General features: G+C 46.2%; 2 protein-coding genes across 3 annotated transcripts in view; one reads left to right on the top strand and one right to left on the bottom strand.

Moving 5' to 3' along the window:
* The first annotated feature begins 239 nt into the window (after nt 1-239).
* Nucleotides 240-12,038, top strand: MGME1 (mitochondrial genome maintenance exonuclease 1). The gene is made up of 5 exons (XM_029072200.1): nt 240-323; nt 3,851-4,450; nt 6,833-7,061; nt 8,423-8,555; nt 9,148-12,038. Exons 2-5 carry the CDS (start codon nt 3,934-3,936, stop codon nt 9,307-9,309), a joined length of 1,041 nt encoding a protein of 346 aa, XP_028928033.1. The 5' UTR covers nt 240-323; nt 3,851-3,933; the 3' UTR covers nt 9,310-12,038.
* Nucleotides 9,425-22,970, bottom strand: part of OVOL2 (ovo like zinc finger 2) — a 32,045-nt gene continuing 18,499 nt past the window's right edge. The window contains exons 4-6 of one of the 2 annotated variants that reach the window (XM_029072201.2): nt 18,202-18,386; nt 15,332-15,482; nt 9,425-9,704 (exon numbers count right to left, since the gene is read on the bottom strand). In XM_029072201.2, the coding sequence (XP_028928034.1) occupies nt 9,664-9,704; nt 15,332-15,482; nt 18,202-18,386 (377 nt within the window). In that variant the 3' untranslated portion in view covers nt 9,425-9,663. Of the gene's footprint in view, nt 9,705-15,331; nt 15,483-17,253; nt 18,387-22,970 lie in introns of those variants that run through there. The other variant, XM_029072202.2, reaches the window with a different exon arrangement.

The raw sequence follows: 22,970 nt of genomic DNA, 5'->3' as shown, positions 1-22,970 counted from the left end.
CCCCCCGACGGCGGGGCGGCCATGTTGGCGTCGGGCAGAGGCCGTGGCTGGAGCCGCGGGGGAGGCAGCCCCGATTTTCGAAGGAGCCGCCGGCCCGTCCCGGGTTTGGGAAGGGCAGGTCACCGAGACCGGCGGGGGAGGAGACGTCGGTTTGAGGATGGAGGGGGGTGGGAGGGCGGCCCGCTTCCGCCCGAAACCAAGATGGCGGAGGGACCGCCCGCCCAGAGGGTCACGTGCCCCCGGCCGCGCGCCCTTTTGGAACTCGGAGGGGGGGGCGGGGCCGGAGAGGGGGAGCCATGTGGGCGAACCAGGAGCTGGGCAAGGTAATCGTAATAATAATAGCAACCATAATAATAGTATTTGTTGATGAGGATGGTATTTGTTACGCGCTCACTATGTGCCAAGCGCTGTTCTAAGTGACTGTGACGCTGAAGTGACTGTGGGCAAGTCACTTCACTTCTCTGGGCCTCAGTTCCCTCATCTGTAAAATGGGGATGCAGACTGTGAGCCCCACGTGGGACAACCTGATTCCCCTGTGTCTACCCCAGCGCTTAGAACAGTGCTCTGCACATAGTAAGCGCTTAACAAATACCAACATTATTCTAAGCCCTGGGGGAGATCCAGGGTCATCAGGTGGTCCCACATGAGGCTCACAGGCCTCATCCCCCCTTTTACAGATGAGGGAACTGAGGCCCAGAGAAGTGACTTGCCCCCAGTCACCCAACTGACAAGTGGCAGAGTCGGGATTCGAACCCATGACCTCTGACTCCCAAGCCCGGGCTCTTTCCATTGAGCCACGCTGCTTCTGGGTTCTAATCCTGCGTCTGCCGTGGCTCAGTGGAAAGAGCACGGGCTTTGGAGTCAGGGCTCATGAGTTCGAATCCCAGCTCTGCCACTTGTCGGCTGTGTGACTGTGGGCAAGTCACTTAACTTCTCTGGGCCTCAGTTCCCTCATCTGTAAAAGGGGGATGAAAACTGTGAGCCCCACGTGGGACAACCTGATTCCCCTGTGTTTACCCCAGCGCTTAGAACAGTGCTCTGCACATAGTAAGATGCTGATTATAATAAATAATAATAATGATGATGGGATTTGGTAAGGGCTCACTCTGTGCCAAGCACTGTTCTAGTTGCTAAGGTAGAGACAAGGTAATCGGGTTGTCCCTCGTGGGGCTCACAATCTTAATCCCCATTTTACAGATGAGGGCACTGAGGCCCAGAGAAGTGAAATGACTTGTCCAAGGTCACACAGCAGACAAGGGGCGGAGTCTGGATTAGAACCCACGTCTTGGTGAAGCAGTCTGGCTCGGTGAAAAGAGCGTGGGCTTCGGAATCAGAGGTCATGGGTTCGACTCCCGGCTCTGCCACTGGTCAGCTGTGTGACTGTGGGCAAGTCACTTCACTTCTCTGTGCCTCAGTGACCTCATCGGTAAAATGGAGATTATCTGCGAGCCTCACGTGGGACAAACTGATTACCCTGTATCTGCCCCAGTGCTTAGAACAGTGCTCTGCACATAGTAAGCGCTGAACAAATACCAACATTATTATTTAATAAATCCTGCAATTATAATGACTAAGTTTCCTTCCTAGTGATTCTTCCACTCTCCCCTACCCACCTTGTCCCCTATCTCCTTTTTGGTTAATAACCTCACTTCCCCTCTTTACCCTTCGTCTGCCAGTTTCACTCCTTTATCCCTAATACACTGGCTCCTTCCCCATGTGCACTTTAAATGAGAGCAGAGAAGCTCAGAGATTTCATGATTTCACCTTACCCAAACCTGTTGAGGGTGAGCTCTCCCCTGCTGCTGTCTACAAATGCTAAGTTCTCACAAAATAATAATTAATAACAATACTTATAATGTTTGTTAAGTGCTTATTATGTGCTAAGCACTATTCTAAACACTGGAGTAGATACAAGGTAATCAGATTGTCCCAACGTGGGCTCACAGTCTTAGTCCCCATTTTACAGATGAGGTAAACTGCTTAGAGAAGCAGCATAGCCTCAAGTGGAGAGAGCCCGGGCTTGGAGTCAGGGTCATGGGTTTCGAATTCCGCTCTGCCACTTGTCAGCTGGGTGACTGTGGGAAGTCACTTCACTTCTCTGTGCCTCAGTTTCCTCATCTGTAAATTTCCCTTCCGATTAGACCGTGAGCTGCATGGGGGACAGGGCCTATTTGGATCTGATTGTTTTGCATCTATGGCAACCGTATCTATACCACAATTATGACTGCTATTATTTCAGCAAGGAACAGAAAGTGAATTCATGAGACTGAGATGCAAAACATCTGCACCATACTGATTATTTGATCATATTCATTGAGTGCTCATCGTGTGCAGAGTACTGTACTAAGCACTTGGGATAGAACCGGGTTGGTAGATACATTCTCAGCCCACAGAAGGCTTAGAGTTTACAGTGAAGTAAGAGAAGCAGCACGGACTAGTGGCAAGAGCACGGGTTTAGGAGTCAGAGGACGTGGGTTCTAATCCCAGCTCCGCCACTTGTCTGCTGCGTGAAAGGTCACTTGCCCAAGGGGGCAAGTTACAAGTCACTTTGCTACTCTGTGCCTCAGTTAATAATAATAATACTAATAATAATGTTGGTATTTGTTAAGCGCTTATTATGTGCAGAACACTGTTCTAAGCGCTGGGGTAGATACAGGGTAATCAGGGTGTCCCACGTGGGGCTCACAGTCTTAATCCCCATTTTACAGGGTTTTACCTTTTACACAGCAGACAGTGGCAGACCTGGGAATAGAACCCAGGATTCTTGACCCCCCACCCCAGCCCTGGGATCTTTCCCCTAGGCCAGAAAAGCATTTAGCCCTGTCGGGTGCACTAAACTCTACGCTACTGAGCCTCGTCGGTGGCGATCGGGGCTCCTCTGAATTGGCAAATAGAGGAACGCGATTTGGGCAGTGTAAATCATTTTCCAATAGGCTTCCGATCCCATCCCGGCTTCCAGTGTTCACCGTCAAGAGTGGAGTTGGAGTCCGTGGTGAACTCCCCATTTGGACTTTCTCGGTTCTATTTGGCGTTGTCTCCCTCTACAGACAGGCGCGTTCTGAGCACCAGTGATTGCAGATGCTGCCCAGCTTTTCTTTATTAACTCTTTAGCTCAGGATTTAACCTGCATCCAAAAGGTGTTTGAGAATCGGGAAGGACCTAACGCCACCATCGCTAAGCAACAGCAGTAACTCCTCTGTGCCTCAGTTACCTCGTTTGTCCAATGGGGATTAAGACTTTGAGCCCCATGTGGAACAAAGGACCGTGTCCAAAATGATCAACTTGTACCTAGCCCAGCTCTGAGTCCAGCGCCTGGCACATAGTAAACACTTAACGAATACCATTTAACAAAAAGAAAAAAAAGAGGGGAAGGCCGGTGAGGGTATATGGATCATTACTCCTCCCTTCTGCATTGTTCTTGCCCTTGGATTTGTGTCTTTTATTTACTCCACCCTCAGCCTCACAGCACTTGAGAGCAAGTATCTCTAATTTATATTAATGTCTGTCTTCCCCTCTAGAGTGTAAGCTCCTCAGGGGCAGGGAATGTATATATTCTCCCAAGTATATTCTCTCCCAAGCGTTTAGTACAGTGCTCTGCATTCAGTAAGCGCTCAGTAAATACCATCGATCGATTGCTAGGTGCCCCACTTTAAATCAAACAATTACAGATGCTTTCTGCCAGAAGAGAAAAGAAACACTGTATTCCATAACGTCCTTAAATGCAAAGCCCGGGATTAATATCTAGAACTCAGGTTCCCTGAAGACTGTTCCACTCTGCTTATCCAGGTCTCCGTGCCTCAGTCTGGGTGTCAAAATACTCATCATTAACCGTGGCCTTTCTCTCCCCTAGGAACACCAAAAAGTGTGAAGTTTCAAAAAAGTGAGGAAGAACTTTAGGCCAAATAACCCACATTCCAAATTGAGGATTTGAGAATGAAGTCACTGCAAAGCATCTTCGGGAAATGCCGAAGATCAAATGGGATGCTATCCGAGCTGGTCCCCTGGGTAGGCTTCTCTTCCTCAAGTCGCTCTTGCAACAGGAAGAAGAAGAAAGGGAACCCTTATGAAGAAGTGGACCAAGAGAAATATTCTAACTTAATTAATTCAGTTATCTCTGCTAAAGCAAGATCCAGAACGCCAGAAACACTATTCCAAGAAGACAATTTGCTCTATGGACCTGTGAGCAAGTGTAAGCCTCAAGACCAGGACTCGGAACCAAGGGTTCCACGCAACTGGATCCCTCTTGTTAACCCTGAAAGGCAAGCTTCTGCCATCCCCATTCAGGACCCCTCGCTACCATTGAAAATTCCTTTACAGAAGAGTAAGATTCCCAGCGTGACCCGGGTCCTGCAGCAGACCATGCCACCAGAACAAGCCTTCTACTTGGAGAGGTGGAAGCGGAGAATGATCCTGGAACTGGGAGAAGATGGCTTTGCGGAATACACTAAAAGTAATCTTCTCCTCACTAATGATTTTCTTTTTTTAAATAGAATTTAGGGAACATGTCTGCTAGTGGTTGTATTGTATTTTCGCAAGCGTTTAGTATCGTGCTCTGCACATAGTAAACTCTCAGTAAATATCCGTGATTTACTGCATGCTTTACTACGTGTCAAGCACTGGGTTAGATACAAGTTAATCAGGTTGGATACAATGCTTGTCCCACATGGGGCTCACAGTATAAGTAGGAGTGACAACGGGTATTGAATCCCCTTTTACAGTTGAGGAAACTGAGGCACAGAGAAGACAAATGGCAGAGCTGGGATTAGAACCAAGGCCTCTGACTCCTTGGCCTGTGCTGTTTTCATTCATTCATTCAATAGTATTTACTGAGTGTTTACTATGTGCAGAGCACTGTACTAAGCGCTTGAAATGTACACTTCGGCAACAGAGACAATCCCTGCCCATTGACGGGCTTACAGTCTAATCACGGGCTTACAGTTTCCACTAGACCACATGTCTTCCTACTGACTTGTTGCTTTGTTCTCTGGGATGTAGCATTTACTGATGCATTGCCTAGTGGAATTTTGTTTTGTTAGGGTTTTTTTTTTTTTACCTATGACTGCATGGGTTCGAACACGTATTATTTTAATATATAAACTGCAGAATGATGCGTCATAATCATCGACTAAAAACTGGGCTGGGAATTCCAGAGTAGGAGAAGGACTTGGGAGTGAGGCGTGGATGTGCTCTCTTCAGACAAGCTTCCACTTTATGGCACCCTTTCCCAGAAAAGTAGTGAGGCCTAATGAAAAGAGCACGGCCCTGAGACTCAAGGGACCTGGCTTCTAATTCCGACTCTGTCCCTTGCCTGCAGTGTGAGGCACTTGGGTGAGTCACTTAAGTTCCCAGTGCCTCAGTTAGTTCATTTGTACATTGGAGATACAATACCCCTTTTCCCTCCCGCTTAGACTGGGATCTCAACATGGGACAGGGACCATGTCCAGTCCGCTTCTACTGTATCAACCTCAGGGATTAGTGGATTGCGTGCACACTGTCGGTGCTTAACACATATATCGGTGGTATTTATTGAGCGCTCTGGGCTGATCACTGTGTGCCACATTCATTTTTATTATTATGTTGTGCCCTCTATCTTCCCCTGCTCTGCTCCATCCGCTCTGCTAAGGGAAGTCATATATTGATGCCTGTTTACTTGTTTTGATGTCCATCTCCCCCTTTCTAGATTGTAAACCCGGTGTGGGCAGGGACTGTCTCTCTTTATTGCTGAATTGTACTTTCCGAGGGCTCAGTACAGTGCTCTGCACACAGTAGGCACTCAATAAATACAATCGAATGAATGAATTAAAGCCCCCCTCCCCACTCCAGCCAGAGGAGATCCAAAGCCAAAGTAAGGGCGGGCCCAAGTATCCCTCTTCTACAATCAACGGCCATAGGGCCACCTGGGACCAGCCTGTGCTGACCACTGGCCACTTCCAGGGGAGGAGGAAGGTAGAGGGAAAGCAGTTGAAGAGAATAAGGGAGAAAAGAAGACCTGCCTCCAGCAAGGGACCCAGGAGAATTTGAGGAGGGAGGGTTGCCAGGACTTTTAGGATGCTGGAATTTAAAAAAAAATGTGAAAACCATAATGATAGCTTGTCCTCAAATATTTCTTTAGTTACACACTGCTAGAACAAATGGATTACCTCAAGAACAAATTTCACGGCCCCTGCAGATAACTTCTCTCCGTAATGTTGTTTTAGTTCAAAAAATGATTTTCGGGGTGACAGGCAAGTCAAAATCCTGAATAAACTTCCTTCAAAAACCTAGTCCTCTCCTGAGCTGTGCTTCAGCAGAACTCAGATTCTCCATTTGGAGGAGGAAATAGGGGTTCACAGGTAGGTGGGGTTTTGTTAGTGGCTTCTTTCCTGTGTTTTGGATTTTTTTATTTTTTTTTCCAACCGCTTCAAAGCAGATTAGAGATAAATGTTGAAAAAGATTGGAGGGGTGGAAGGATCAGGTTTGAATCAGGAGGGGTAGCCTGAGCTGCTTTTTATACCATGGAGGACTGCCTTTTTTCAGTAAATTTTAAATACTTTATGATTTTTATCTTGCCTTGTATTAAAGCATGACTCTTACGTTGATCAAATCAATTTTATTAGGTATTCTGTGTTAAGAACTCTCATGGTCATGAATAGATTTAAACAATCTCTTGTTTTAATAGGACTTTTACTGTGGAAATTCTATGAATTCACTGCCCAAATTCAACACAAGTAATGAAATTGGTAGTCTTCAAGAGTTTACAGAGAGGAAATGAGTTCTTTCCACTAATAGGTGTGTGCTGCTCTAAGCCAGAAAGCGTGGTATGTAATTTTTTTTATTTTTCCCATTCTCTTAGATATATTTTTGCAAGGAAAACTCTTCCACGCAGCCATCGAAGCGGTACTTTCAGCCGGCTCCACACAGGAGGAGGGGAAGGAGGAGGGGAAGGATGCCGTTGATTCTGGCTATTTAAGAAGCGTGCGGCCTGTCCTGGCGGACATCACTGGAGTCAGAGCCCTGGAAAGTGCAGTTCAGCATGAGATCCTGAAGTACCAGGGCCTGGTGGACTGCGTAGCTGAGTATCGGTACGAGGCTAGTTGAGGGGGCAGGTGGGTTTGGTGGCAGGAGAACCAGGAAGCAGGAGACAGACACATCCCAAAAATGCATTCTCTCTTTCACGGCCACATGACTTTTCCCCTTACTTCCCTTATCTGTCGGGCTGCTGAGACTCTGGACCCTTCAAGGTGGGAGTGGGGACGTATTCAGAGCGCTCCCTTCCCACTGATGCTGCGGAGGGAAGATTGGGGTGCTCCAGTATCCTGGCTTGGGGATATTGGAGGAGCCGGGGTTGAAGGAGATGAGCGTCTGATAGTTGGGCTCCCTGTCTCCCCCTCCCTTGACCACCCCCGCAAAGGGTGCAGGGGCATCTGAGGAGCTCCCCTTTCAAGGAGTCCTCTTTCAGCAACACGTCTCTGTGTAAGCAATGTACAGGAACCCCAACCCTTGATGTTGTCAATTCTGTCGCTCCCCAGGAACACATCCTGAGCCCCAAGGGAGTCACTGCTCTTGTGGCAAGTGAGAGATTGACCTAGGGAAGGGAAAATGAACTGGGGCTTTTACCGATCCTTGTGCCCAGCAGCAGTAAGGAAACTCGATTCTCAGGAGTCCCCCTCCTGAGGAGTTCTGTTCCAGACCTCTGCATTTCTAAGACCTTTTGGATTCCTTTTCTCCAATGAACAAGAAAAAAAGTTACGGGGAAGCTGGGTTTTGGCCCTCCTTCCTATGTTTTCCCCCTTTTTCATTCATTCAGTCTAATTTATTGAGCACCTATTGTGTGCAGATCACTGTACTAAGCACTTGAGAGAGTACAATCTAACAATAAGCAGACACATTCCCTCCCCAGAGTGAGTTTATAGTCTAGATGGGGAGACAGACATTGCTATAGGTAAGTAAATTACAGATATGTACTTAAGTGCTATGGAACTGAGAAGAGGGGATGAATAAAGGGAGCGGGTCAGGATGATGTAGAAGGGAGTGGGAGAAGAGGAAAGAAAGACTTAGGGAAGACCTCTTGGATGAGATGTCTTCCCCTTCTTGTCCCTCCTGCCTATCTCCCACCACCAAGATGAAGGTGTGCCAAGGAAGGTGATAAGGAGAGGGAGAATTCGGGGTAAAAGTTCTAGGGGAGACCCCAGGTAAGTGCAAATATTGGATGTGAGACATTCCTGAACATCTCCTTACCTGCAGCACTGACCATTGTACCACAGGAAACAACAGTGCGACAACTGAGGAGCCCGAACCTTTCTTTCAAGGAAAGGGGGTGGCATACAGGGGGACCTAATACCTTGTTTAATGGGAAATTAAAATTAAAAGCAGTGAGAATCGTACTTTGGAAATGCCTCTAATGACAGATACCTGCAAATCCTTGCTTGTTGCTCTACTGTAGAGGCAAGCTGTGTGTGATTGATTGGAAGACTTCAGAGAAACCAAAGCCATCTATCCAGAACACGTTTGACAACCCGTTGCAAGTTGCAGCCTATGTTGGAGCCATAAATCATGATGCCAACTACAGCTTTCAGGTCAGGACACTGAACCTCTGTTTGGAATTGAGACTTTTGCCGTGTGTGTGTGTGTGTGTGTGTGTGTGTGTGTGTCCACCTGGCTTGGATTACTTGGCGCCTGAACTGCACCTGTGCAGTTCTCTACCACCTGGCCTGTCTTCTGCTGGGCTTCCTAGCCCTAACAAAGAGGCTTTTTTTCCTCCTCTCTCTCCTTGTCCTTTCTGTGCTTCCCTTATACCGTCCAAGAGATCACCTGGCATTAAGAGTGATCAACATCATTTTTTTCCCAAGGACATACTGAATGCCCGTGGATGCATGGGTAACCCGGTCCAAGTGGTGCTGGAACTTTTCATTCAAGCAACAGCTTGGAAATTGAGCAGGGGAGGCCCACGGACAACTTTGGAAGTGTGTAAAAGATGCTGAGGCTCTTCTTCCCCTCCGCTACTCATAATCACTGATGGGGTGAGAGGTGGATCGCAAACCCTCTTTCCTCAAATCAAAACCGTTTCACTGTTCTTATCCTAGGCTTGAAGTTGGAGCGTGGAGAAAGAGAATAAGAGCGGGATAGGTGTTAGCAAACGAACTGAAAGTTCCTTGTGTTTCTTCGCAGGTTCACTGTGGCTTAATTGTGGTGGCCTACAAAGATGGGTCTCCAGCCCACTCACACTTCCTGCACTCTGAGATCTGCTCCCAGTACTGGTCCAGGTGGCTGCTTCGCCTAGAAGACTTCAAAGAGAAGGAAAAGAACCAGAGTATTCAGCAACCAGATTAGGGTTCAGGGTGGCATTCTGCATCTTAAGAGTTTGGACAGAAGTCCATGAGCATCTCACTTGGGGATTGTTAATTGCTTTCTTTCCAGAAGAACAATGGTTACACATAGCACAAAGGACGAGAGGTTGAGTTTTAATGTGTGAAATTTCGTGCCCTTCCCAGAGAGATTGATCTGAAGAGATCCTGAAAAGACAGCAAACAGAATAATGGTGACTCTTACACTGTGGTGACTTTGTTTTTTGGGCATTCTGTTTGGATGACGCCCGTTGTATCCAGTTGATTTTCTGAGACCGTCTTTCAGGTCCATCTGAAATTATTTAGGGGGTGAATTTGTGTATTTTTTTCAGCTGGTTCTTCATGCAGTTGCATAAAAGTTCATCAAAGTGTCTGGTAAAACTAGAATACAATCAGAATTTAGGGTAAGAGTCAGTCTCTCTGTGACCCCGAATGCCTCCGTTCCACCCTAATAATCCTCTGAGCGGTTGGAGATAAGCTCTGAACCAATGAGGCAAATCAGTTTGGTGATATTTTATTGTACAACCACCAAGGGTGCCACAAGCACACGGACAAGATGCTTGGACTTGGAAAATAATTACTTGGGAAGCGAAGGGACTAGGAGAAGCCCTGAGATTGGAATTTTTTTCCCATATGTCTTTCTGGAAAATGTGAACCATGTCTCTTGATTTACTTGACCACCACTAATGGGTTCCAGCTATGTTCTGTTACGAAATAAGGGTGAAGGAGATGGGCGGAGCAGTCGGTAGCCTTTGTTGAGGGCCCACTGGGTGTAAAATATCATCTCTGCTCTTGAGGAATTTATAGTCTAAGGGAGAAGGAAGGACACATCAATTCTGTCACAGTCTAGCTGTGAACCATTGAGCCATTTCCCAAAGTGCCCAATATTTTTAGGAAAGTCCAAAGATGGTATTGAGAAGTAGGTGAGCGTGGGGGAGGCAATGGGCATGTGGCTAACTGGGATAGGCGGTAAATAGTTGGGTAAAAGGGTGAGGAGTCAGGGAGACAACGTATTTGGGTTTTAAATTTGGTGCCACCGATGGTCCTTTCTCTCCAGCGATGCCCATAGCAAAAAGGAGATTTCTTAACCTTCCTCCCACCCAGGCATAGGATGAAACTGAATCTGTGTTCCTAAAGCTGTTGAAGAGTCTCCTTTATAGGGTCACCTGTATCAAGTAGAGGCTAGTTCACCCTTTGAAATAATGCCCACGTTATGTTTCTGTATCTTTTTTTTTAAGCTACTTGGACGGTCCTGGAAACAAGTTCAGGTGTGTAACTGCCTAGAAAACTATGTATTATCCAGCAAAATTTTTACGTAAAACGTGCCCCCCACCCACTGATGCATTTGATGGCAGGAACTGGGGATGTTCAGTGCCAGTGCCCTAGGCTGTATTTCTTCCTCATTTTTTTCCATTCTTATTTGGTCATAGCTTTCCTTTAGGCCCAACCTCATTTCTTTCAGACTGAGCCTCTGGGATGTCTTCATTAACATGTACCTGATCTGAATTAAGTTAGATTAGAGGTAAAATTCCCCCGTAACCCATTTCCCAGCTGCAGTTAGTTTCTAGCTGAATGGTTCTCACTTTTTTTCGGTGGTGACACGGCTGCTCTTCTCCAAAGCCCCGCAATAAAGCAAGGCTCATCGGCTTGGCAGAGGCACACTCTGACTTTGCTGTCTGCTAGGGCCTTCGCTGGAGTGACACAAAGAGAGCTATGCAATGAAACTGGGTCACTGGATAGGAAAATCGGTGGGGAAGGTAAACAAGGAGCTAAGATAAAGCCAGACTTAAGGTGTATTCAGGCTGGATCACGAACACTTTGGCGCTACCTCCAATTAGAAACCTAGAGGGGATTTTGTCGGCTGCACTGAATTTCCAGTGGGAAAAGCAGTGAGGAACCAATATCATTCCGAGTGTCACGCCAGACACTGGTAAAAACAACCGAGCTGTGATAAATCGAAATAGTTTCAACTGTACAAGCCTGGACTGTAGAACCAATTGATGACATTAAAAAGGTAAACCCTTTTGTAAACTTTTATGAGCTTGTAACCCTTTTATAAACTTGAGTCTTCACAAAAATGGTCAACTGAGATCAGAAAACTGAAACAGGCATTGTTTGGGAGGACAGGAATAGAAAAGAACCTGTGAGAGATGGTTTAATTAATCTGGATGTGTTCAGTTGCATCATATAAAATCCTCTCTCCTAAGTGTTTTCAAATTAATTTTCTTGATTTGTTCAATAATTTTTCTAGGACTAAGAATTAAATGTACTTAACAGTAATTTTCAGTCATCTCTGTTCTTTAAAGGCATCTTGTTAATCCTCACCCCTCACCTGACATTCATGAATTCTCAGACAACTAGTGGTCCTGTGATTTCTTTGACTAGCCCTTGAAACAAATTATCAAAAGAATCCATTTGAAAACACCCAGACCAGAAGAGGGAAATAAGTATCCCAGTATATAGGGTGTCCTCTCAGATTGACCCAGGCAGGGTCAGTCTTGTAGATCTACAGTATTAGATGTCATTCATCCTAATTGTATCACGACTTCTGTTTATGCCTTGTAGCTAAAAGACCTTATTTTTGTGACCTGGAGTAGATTAATTAGCTTGAGGGATGTACTCAAAGAGTTGTCCCTGCTCTTTCACTGCCAACCAAATCTTGTGTTTCTTGGAGACCAGCTGCTTACCTGGTGCTAATTAAAGTCATTTACTCTATTAATGCAGAAAGGATGCTGGTGTTTTTCAGAAACTCTGGTGCATGAAACTCTTGGGTGTACAGAAGGAGTTTGACAATTTCTGCTCTGACACTCTCTTTGAATAGGAGCTGCAGCAGGGAATGTGTCAGTTATATTGTGCTCTCCCAAGCGCTTAGTACAGTGCCCTGCACACAGTAAGCACTCAGTAAATATGATTGACTGACAGACCCTTCCTTCTCCACCCACCTTTTCTCCCTCCTTTGCTTCTCTTTGCCAACACCTCCCCACTCCACCCCAGCTGCCGTCATTTGACTCTTCTCCTGCTGAGTCAGGGCTTAAGCATCCAGAGCTTTTTTTCCTCTTTCTTCAACTAAATTGCCCTTTGACCATTTCGCCAATCATTATCAACCTTTCGGAGGATGAAAAGGAGAAATCAAAGGAGGAGGAAATTGAACCAGTTTGGTAGCACCCCTGGGAAAAGGCTGAGTGGCAAGAGGAAGCTGAATTTCCTGAACCCATTTTTTTGATTACCAGATAGTAATGGATAGTAGAAACTTGGCTCTAACCTCATCAGCAAAGATCCATGAAGAGCTACAGCTTATGCTCACTTGATCAATGAATGACACCACCCTGTGACAAACTGGATCAATTGCTCAGAAACACAGTGAGATGCAGTAGGAAGGATCGCTGGGTGGGACCCAGAGGGAAGAAAACCAACTTGCATGTAAAAAAGATTAGGAAAGCTGTGTTGCAATTAGATGCAGAAAAGGATCCAGGGCCCATAGGGGGTGCAAAGTGAGCATGAGTTAGCAATGTAGCACTCACTGAAATGGAAACATGAGAATTCATCATGTCCCTGGCAGACTTTGAATCTCTCCCCCTCCTACCTTACCTCACTGATCTCCTACTGCAATCCACCCCAGACACTTCTCTCTAACTACAACCTACCCACTATTCCTCATCTATCTTGCTGATGGTCCCTTGCTCAAGATCTTCCTCTGGCCTGGAATTCCCTTTACCTTTATATCCATCACTCGCCACCTTCAAAACCCTCCTAAAATCACATCGCCAAGAGGCATTCCCTAAGCCCTCATTTCCCCTTTTTACCTTCCTTTGTGTGTCACCCAGGCACTTGGATCTGTATCCCTTATGCAACATGATAATCACACCACCCTCAGCCCCACATTATTTACATTCTGCCATTTCCCTTAGCAATAATTTATTTTAATGCCTGCCTCCCACTCTAGACTGAAAGCTCCTTATGAGGCTACCGACTATTGTATTAATTGTATTGGACTATCTCTCAAGTGCTTAGTACAGTGTTCGGCATATAGTAAGCACTCAGAAAATACCACTGATTGACAGAGGGTTTACTTGCAATGAGACCCTGGGCAGGGGGACACATTCTTCCTTGTACCTCAAATTAAATGATTATAAAATAATGACAAAGGGTCCTCCAGACTTGCTTAACTCCCAGCAAAAACCTGGGAATTTTCCATGAAAGCGCTTTCTAGAATGTGACACTCTATTGGTTAGGATTGTTATCGTTCTATGAGAAGCAACATGGCCCGGTGGAAAGGGCACAGAATTTGGAATCGGGAAATCTGGAATCTAATCCCAGCTCACCGCTTGTCTGCCGTTTGACCTTGAACAGGTAACTTAACTTCTCGGCGCCTCAGTTTTCTCCTTATGTAAAGGTGATACAACACCTGTTCTCCCTAATCCTTCCACGTGAGCCATGTGAAGGACAGAGACTGTGTCTGAGCTGAACGTATTTACCCCAACGCTTGGCATATAATAAGCGCTTAACAAATATTATTACTGTTGTTATGGTTACCTAAGAGAAACTGAGATGCAGAGCGGTAAAGTACTGGCCCAAAGTCACAGAGTCCAAGTCAGAGCCAGAAATGAATGGCTAACAATTAAGCAGGTGTATGCTACCTCTCTAGCAAAGAATGCCTGGAGTGGTTTCAATCATGTCATAGACTCCAAAATAAGGTGGTAGAACAATGCACCTCTCTCAGATGCAACCAATACCTTGCAATTTGTCATTCTATCCTTTGCTGCTCCACAAATCGCTCACTGCCCTAAACTAAAATGGCAAAAACTGCCAGTAAATCTGCTTGGTAAATGTCAGACATTCTAATGCAGTGTGGGTAGTAAAGGAATTCAAAATAACTAAACGGTTGGCCTAGGTGCCACCGATATGTTGGTTTGAGCAGAACACAGGATTCTTGGGAGCGTCCATATCTTTTTGTTACTGAACCCCAATCTGGACTCGGACTGGACACGGGAACAGACAACCGGCTACCAGAAAGTAAGCATGCTATTTGCATTTATGTTTCTTTCCCCCATATCTGTCTCCTGTTGCTGTGGTTACACTCATAGGTGCCTACTCCATGAGGGTAAGGGGCAGGGGCACAGGAATGATAACCTTCATGGAATTGAGGACGAGAAGGCATCAGCTTTACCCCCAGATCTCTCTGGGCCGAGAGGGCGGCTGTGGAAAGGGACCAGAGTTGGAGTCAAGAAGGCAACTCCACCTCTTGTCCCCTGCTGACTGGAAGAGAAAGGTATAAAAAAGAAAGAGGAGATTGCTGTTAACGCTATCTTTCTGATTGTGAGATGTTCCTCTCACCAAAGCTGCCCACCCACTGCGCCTCTTCCCGATTCCTTCCCTGAGGCAACCTTGGAGAACCTCCAGGCAGGTCGGGGTTGGCGTTCCTCTGGAAGTGGCACCCCCTTCTCCTCCCCAACCCCATTAGCCACAGAATTAGCAGACAACTTCCCTGTCCATAACAAGCTTGCAGTCTGGAGGGAAATGACAATTTCTCAACATTGCTATACTGTTTAAAGGCCAGATTTACCTGAGAGATAATAAAGATACAGTCTTGCAAATGATTTGCCCAGGATGGGTACTTGTTTTATGATGGGGAAATTTTATTTTTTCCAACTATTTGTGTGCCTTCTAGACAGAACAAAGAACTGATATTTTGATTAATTCTGCATTGGTAAATTTTTCACTTATTTGCTTGTCTATTATAGATATATTGACATCCTTTGTACCTGAATAAGACACAACTGACAGTGAAATTCCCCTAACTTTTCCCTTTTGCCCTTTTTTTCCCCTCAAGCTGTAATGAAGACTCTACTTAGTAAAGAACGACTTTTCTTGTTAGCAGGACCCAGTGCTGCTCTGTCCTTGACAATGGACCCCCAGTTTCAGCAGGGATAAGCATTTTCTGAGACTGTTATATCGTGTCCATAAAACACTTCTTCTGCCCTTGCTTTCGGTTTCCCAGTTCAACTCACCAGAGAGCGAGAGTCTGGGTACCCTGCTGTCGTTCGTTCTCCTCAGGCATCCCACCTCCACCGGTTTGGAGGTGGGCAATGCTACAAGATGGACTTCATCCAGAATTTCGTCGTCTGTGAGCCTTCCTTGCCGTTTATCATAGAGCGGAGCCTGTAAAGGAGACTGGAACTGGTTGAGGAGTCAAACGTGGCGTTTGTGCAGAGTCCGTGTCTCCCGACCTTAGGAAAGGTCAGCCGGGACTACGGCTGCGGGCCTGTAGTCATCGATAAACCACGAAGGCCCGGAGACGACAGCCAGACAGGATGAGCCAAGTTGGTGGCAGACCCCGTTTTCTTGAGATGATCTCTCGCGACCACCTGGCCCTTAGAACACAGTCTCTCGCTCTGTTCATTTACATCCCTCCAGGTGACGATGATGCCCTCTCCTGCTGAGAGCGACTGGCGAGTCTCAGTCCTGTGCCTTTAGGGCCGAGATCCTGCGCTAAGGAGCTGATTATATCGATGGGGGCTTGTGCGGCGCCCCTGCCCGCCAGCACCGTTAAAATAAATAAAAATGGAGAGCGCATTTTAAATACAACACAAACAAGAACCGCTGGAGGGCAACCTGCGAGGGCGGGGCTGGGATCAGCTCAGTCCTTCATTCAGTTGTATTGATTGAGCGCTTCCTATGTGCAGCGCACTGTTCTAAGCGCTTGGGCAAGTACAATATAGAAATAAACAGACACATTCCCTGCCCCCAGTAAGCTTACAGTGTAGAGACAAGGGCCTGGAGAGGTTTTCAATATCAATCAATGGCATTTACTGAGTGCTTACTATGGTTCAAGCACTGTACTAAGCACTCGGGAGAGGACACTACACCAGAATTTGCAGACAGGTTACCTGCCCATAATGAACTTACGGTTTAGAGGAGGAGAGGTGGCTGAAGCACCATCTCCATGGTGCAACACTGTGCCATCTTTGTGGCCCATGTTAATCAATCAGTGGTGTCTATTAAGTAATTCTGCGATCCCAGTAGTGTTCTAAGCACTTGGGACATTAAAAGACATGATCCTTGCCCTCAGGGAACTTGCAATCTAGCAGAGGAAACACAGTGAAATAAACTATAGGTAGGGGGAAGCAATAGAGTATAAAGGTGTGCTTGTCTGAAATTAATTATTGCCATGTCTTTGTCTCCCCCAGTCCCCACGGCCTAGAATATCAGCCTGTGTGTTTAATCTGTATTGTCTGTATGTACCTCAGTGCTTATCATAGTGGTTGGGGGTATACTTAATAAATATCACAACTAAGAAACTTAGGTATATTTCCAAGCATTAGCATGCAGGATAAGGCATAAAACCCACCCTGCTTTAGTCTCAAACACCTAGAAACAGTTTCTATGGAAATACTGGAAAATCCTCAAGGCTCTACTAATTCTACTGTTCTCTCCCAAGTGCTTAGTACAGCGCTCTGCACACAGATGCTCCATAAATACAATGGCTTGAACTAGTAACTTAGAGTATACTCATAATCTAGAAGTAAATAGCTCTTGAGACACCTATTCCCCACTGAATTCCCCGCCCCCCGGCACCAAACCTTATCCATCTCTGGTTAGTAAATTCCAATCAAGGTGAATGAAACAGACATTTGCAGTGATTTCACTGCAAAGCATCAAGGGTCAGATGTCTGACTTTATTCTATTGAACTGCCTGATTGAACAGCTGATTTTCGATCTCAAGCCAGCAGAGCATCGTCGTCATTGTGACTAGGTGGGTAGGAGAGCTGCCCTGATTCTGTTGGCACTTTCACTCTCCTTTGACCTCTTTGGTCCAGTTTACGTCTCCAGAATCCCATGGATGAACCACTCAGTGATAAATCAAGAAGCCGGATTTTGACCACAGAAGGAAACGGTATCATAGCTCTTTGAAAAAAAAATATTAGGGATATTCTATTTACTTAAAATATTTCTGTAAACTTTATTGTTCATTAACAAACACCATCTTGTTTGGTTGGTTAAAATCGTAATGAAGCTAATTTATTTTAAGGCACCCACACCCGGGGTCGAGGGAATAAAAAAGGGGGTTACCTTTAACGACACCTTAAATCTCATTTCCAGTCTTCGAAAAAGTCTGTACAACTGTGGCAACTGGATAAAACATCTACTTTTACAGTCACGACTGCAGTCAGTTGTGACGTCCCCATCCAAGAAGTCATCTCTCTCCTGGATCGTAGCCTCTCCACTTAGGGTAACTATTTAGTGCTTATTATATGCTAAGCACTGCCGGAGATATCAAATAATCACATCAGAAGTAGTCCCTGTCCCCCATGGGGCTCACAATCTTGCACTGCAACTTGATTTCGGAAGGGGAAACAGGCCACTAAACTGGAACCAAGCCATGCCTTAATTTAAAAAAATAAAAAGGGAGGTGGGGGAGAGGGAAGGAGAGAAGGCAGCATTGCCTGAGGAAGAGACCGTGGGCCTAGAACTCGGGTGAGGTGAGTCCAAGTCCCATCTCTTACCACTGCCCTGTAGTGGGACCCTGGGGAAGTCGCTTAACCTTTTTGTGTCTCAGTTTCCCCAACTTCCCAGTCTCCCCGCCTCTCAGACCGTCATCCCCATGCGGCTCAGCAACTGTGGCTGAATCCGATTATCCCGGCCCGGTCCCAGCACCTAGCACATAACGCCACACCGTTAATAAATACCGCCCTCACTGAACCAGATCGGATTCGGCCGCCACGTGAACTGGGGGCCGTCGGTCACACGCCCCTCATTCGTTCTCCTCGTTCAGCTTGGCGTTCCTCTGCAGGACAGAAGTCAGCTTGGTTTGTAAAATGGCAGCGAGCTTCTTGGAAGTCTTTTTCAGGAAGGCGCTGCCCGGGTGGACGGCACTCACGTGTAAGTATAAGTCCTCCTGGGTGGGGCCCGTGTAGCCACAGTCCTCACAGACGTACAGCTTGTCCCGCCGCTGCTTGTAGGCGTACTGCTGCTGCACCCCATGGATCTTTTTCAGGTGAGACTCCAGAGAGCAGCGCTGCGTGAAAGCTTTGTTGCAGATCTCGCATTTGTAAGGACGGATACCTGCGGTACCGAGAGCAAAAACCACTTAGCTGAAACCCAGGTAGGGTCACGATCGGTCACTCGATTGATTGTACTCATTGAGTGCTGACTGCAGAGCACTGTACTGAGTGCTTGGGAGAGTACAATAGAACAGAGTTGGTGGACCCATTTCCTGCTCACAAGGAGTTTACAGTCTAGAGGAGATAGACATTTCTTTTTTTTTTATGGTATTTGTTGAGGGCTTACTATGTGTCAAATACTGTTCTTAGCACTGGGATAGGTACAAGTTAATTAGGTCGGACATAGTCCCTGTCCCACCTGGGGCTCATAGTCTAAGTAGGAGGGAGAACAGGTATTTAATCCCCATTTCACAGTTGAGAAACTGAGGCTCAGAGTAGTTAAGTGACTTGCAGGTCACCCAGCATACGACTGGCAAAGTGGGGATGAAAACCCAAGTCCTCTAACTCCCAGGCCTGTGCTCTTTCCACTAGGCCACACTGCTTCTTGTGGATCTGTACATTCACATGTGTACATGTGGGGCTGCAAGGTGGGTCCGGGCAGAAGTTCAATTGGTCTGTCAGGGAGAGGGACAGCACAACTATGTGCATGATCCACAAGCAGCCTGGGTTGGTCTAGGGTGGGGGGGCGGGGCAAGGGATCCACAGGGGAATCATAATCTCTGTGGTATTTGTTAAATGCTTACTGTGTGCCAAGCACAGGCGTAGATACAGGATAACCAGATTGGACACAGTCTCTGTCCCATGTGGGGCTCACAGTCTAAGGGGGAGGGAGAGAATAGGTATTTGACCACTTTGCAGATGAAGAAACTGAGGCTCAGAAAAGTGAAGTGACTTGCCCAAGGTCACACAGCAGTTTCCTGACTCCCAGGTCCATGTTCTTTTCACTAGGCTACCGGCTTCTTGCTGCTGTAAGTGACCAGCAAACCTAAGGACCCTATAATGTAAGGGTCATCCATCCTTCCATCCATCCATCCATCCATCCATCCATCCATCCATCCATCCATCCATCCATCCATCCATCTATCCATCCAGGCTGGCTTTTGAGGTGGAGGAGGGAAAAAGCAGGACAGTTCCATAAGCAAGGACTCTCCTCCCCTACACCTTCCCCAATCCTTAAGAATCCACCAAAAAAAGTGATTAGGAGATAAAGTCCCCAAACTAAAAAGCATGTCTGGGGCAGCAGTGACAGAGGCAGCTTGGGTGGCTGATAGTATAAAACCAGCCTGTGGAAACTGGCTTTTTTACCCCATCCACCCAATCAGTCAACCAAAAATTGTATTTACTGAGTGCTTACTATGTGCAGAGCACAGTACTAACCGCTTGGGAGAGTACAATATAATAGAGTTGGTAGACACGTTCCCTGGCCACAATGAGTTTACTGTCTAGAGGAGAAGACAGACATCAATATAAATAGATTATGGATACGTAATATGCTCTTAGAGGACCTGCATATATAGATGTGTGCCTATGTGTATGGGCTGGGTGAGCATGTGGGTCTGTTTATGTGTGTGCACACATGGTTATCTTAGGCTTCTACAGGCTCTCAGGGCATATTTCCAACTGGGTGATCTGAGAGGGCTTGAAGATTTTCATCTCAGGCATATGGACTCAGGATCAAGCCTGGTATTTAAGGTTACTGCATTTTTCCCATTATGACTTCAAACACAGAAAGGCTCCCAGGTAGGTTAATTGCCTGAGATGATAGTAATTATCTTTCCAAGTCAGAACAGCACCTCTGGAAGCATTCTTGTGCTTCAACAAGAAGGCTGGCTTCTTGGTAGGCAACAGTCAAGTTTATTCCCTGACTCCAGAAGTATCCAGTTTCTAGAAATGCTTTTCTCCCAAAGGCCAGAGGCAACCTAACTCCCGCTACAGACTCCCTGCGGCGTCTCTGCCAACGGTAAAAATCAATCGACCAATAAAATTTTTGGCCACCTACTCTGTGCAGAGCACTTTTGAAAGTGTTTAGGAGAGTGCAGAAAGGTTAGTCGACATGATTCCTGGCCTGGAGGAGCTTACAATCTAGTGGGGTCACAGACACTCAGACAATTTACAGCGAGAAAGAAGAAGGAAGAGGGGTTATGTACAGGAAAAGTAGTTCCATAAAGGGAATAGGTAACTACTTACAAAATGGGGTGCGTAAGATTTGTTCAGAACTGCTACAGAAGATAAGATCTCATGTGGAAGAGGGTCTGAAGTGGCAGTGTCTCCCCTTCTAGACAGTAAGCGCCTTGGAGGCCGGGATCAGATCTACCAACTCTATTCCACTGTCCTGTAGTCCAGTGCTCTGCATACAGTGATCGCTCAATATTACTGATTGATTATTCCTTACTATTTTATAAACAAAGCCAGAGAGCCACCAGGGAGGAGGCAGAACTATCCCTAGGATGTGATGATCGGGACAACTGCCAGGGTCCTGCCCTGCAGGGAGCCTGGACAATCCTAGTGAGTCGTCTTGCGGAGGACCGAGTCACCAGGGTCCCTCGGGGAGTGGGTGGCCATTTCAGGGTGGACTCAGAGCTATTTCAAATATTTATGAGGTCAAATAATTTATGAATGTCAAAGTCTGGAAAACATTTTAATTAAATGATTGGTTCAAGAACCAGTTTCAAAATTCAAATTCAAAAATACAAATGTAGAAATCAATAAAAACTGTCCGGACCGTTTTTTGTGACATCTTAATTTACTAAGATAGAGGAGACTCAAATCTTCTTTATCTTAGCACTCATTTTTATTTTCATTTATGCAAGTCTTCTCTCTTTTTATAGGGATGAGGGACACCACTTCATTGTTTTAAAAGAAAGAAAATGAAACAACAACTCTGTATTTCTGGCTGCCCTTTAAACTAAAGGAAGTTATTACAGTTACTGACATTTGATAAAAGGTCTCCATATGCACCAGAAAATGACAGATTCTGATAAAAAGGATTAGAGATAATAATAATAATAACATTTGTTAAGCTCTTATTATGTGTCAAGCACTCTTCTAAGTGCTGAAGGAGATACAAGTTAAACAGGTTGGATACAATCCCTGTCCCACATGAGATTCACAGGATAAGTAGGAGGGGGAATAGGTATCAGATCCCCATTTTATGAATTAGAAAACCAAGGCACAGAGAAGTGAAGCAGCAGGGCCTGGAGGAAAGATCATGAGCCCGGGATCCAGAGCACCTGAGTTCTAATCCTGGCTCTGCCACATGCCTGCTGTGTGAACTTGGGCAAGTCACTTAACTTCTCTGTGCCTCGGTCACCTCTTTTGTAAAATGGGGATTAAATCTTACTTCCTCATGTGAGCCTCATGTGGGACAGGGACTGTGTCTAAACCTGATTAATTTGTATCTACCCCAGGGCTTAGCACAGTGCTTGGCACATAGTAAGAACTCAGCGAGTACCATAAAAAAAGTGAAGTGACTTGCCCAAGATGACACAGCAGGCACGCAGTGGAGCTAAGATTAGAACCCAGGCCCTCTGGCTATCAGGCACATGCTCAGGCCAGAGACCAAAGTTCACTGGACAGTCACTGCTGCTCCCCAAGCATCAAAGAAAGCCCCAACTGGCCCTTGGGCCACCAGGCTCTGGCCCAAATTACCCACACAGAGCCACAGAGTTCAACAGTACTGAACTTTCCCAAGTGCTTATTTCATTTCTCTGCACAAAGTAAGTGCTCAGTAAATACGACTGATTGTTTACTACACTCCTGAAATGGGGCATGGCTTTGAAGCAGAAGGAGGGGTTGTGCGGGAGCAGAGAAGGTTGTGATAATGGCTAAAATGCAGCCTTTGAATTATCTGAGGATTTCATTAGCTACACTCCCCTTGTTCCCTGCTAAAATGGATTATGAAAATTTAGCCACACTGGATTCACCTGATCTCTTTCGTCTTTTAAAAAATAGGCAAGAGTTAACTCATACCTTGCCTTATGGGACAAAAACTACTATTAATTTCATTTTGCAGTAGAGGAGATTTGAGCATAAAAAAGTGCTGAAATTTACTTGGAACTCCAGGAGGAACAGGCCTGACTCAGCCCAGATCAGAACTCGAGAGGACTTGGCTTCTGCTGCGTCCCCAAGCCGCACCTCCTTCTCTCCAGACACTCAATGTCCCAAGACCAGTTCCCCTGTTCCTACTCAATTGATTCTTCAAATTGTAAGAGGCAAGGATGGAACGTACTGTTTCTGCATGAGTTTCTCTTTGTTTCTACTTCCTTCCAAGGTAAGAGCAATAGGTGCTAATTGGGGTTATCATTTATATCTGTGGCATGCTTCAGGAAAGTGAAATGCATGACAAGTGAAGCAAAGAAAGGATTCCTGGCTTCTAGGTGGCAAAAAGAAGGAATCGGCTCGCCAGGGCCCCAGTGGAGGTGATGAAACACAGGCAGGGGGTTGAGCAGTCAGAGGTGGGAACGTGAAGGCTGGGAATTCTGGGTCTGGAGTGACGCCTGGGTCGGCTCCGACGAAAAAATTCCCCACCCGCTCCTGTTTCGTGCGACGTCGCTATGTTATGGAGCCGGCACACGCGGTGTGGCGTGATGACATTCATTCATTCATTCAATAGTATTTATTGAGCGCTTACTATGTGCAGAGCACT

This window comes from Ornithorhynchus anatinus, chromosome 9, assembly GCF_004115215.2.
Source record: "Ornithorhynchus anatinus isolate Pmale09 chromosome 9, mOrnAna1.pri.v4, whole genome shotgun sequence".
Lineage (NCBI taxonomy): Eukaryota > Metazoa > Chordata > Mammalia > Monotremata > Ornithorhynchidae > Ornithorhynchus > Ornithorhynchus anatinus.
The sequence above is the reverse complement of the archived record's forward strand: the minus strand, read 5'-3'. Positions and strand labels throughout refer to the sequence as shown.

Coding starts and splice junctions, on each gene's coding strand:
- MGME1 (XM_029072200.1), top strand. CDS start 3,934: ATGAAGTCACTGCAAAGCATCTTCGGGAAATGCCGAAGATCAAATGGG. Junction 4,451..6,832: donor CTTTGCGGAATACACTAAAA/GTAATCTTCTCC, acceptor CCATTCTCTTAG/ATATATTTTTGCAAGGAAAA. Junction 7,062..8,422: donor GACTGCGTAGCTGAGTATCG/GTACGAGGCTAG, acceptor GCTCTACTGTAG/AGGCAAGCTGTGTGTGATTG.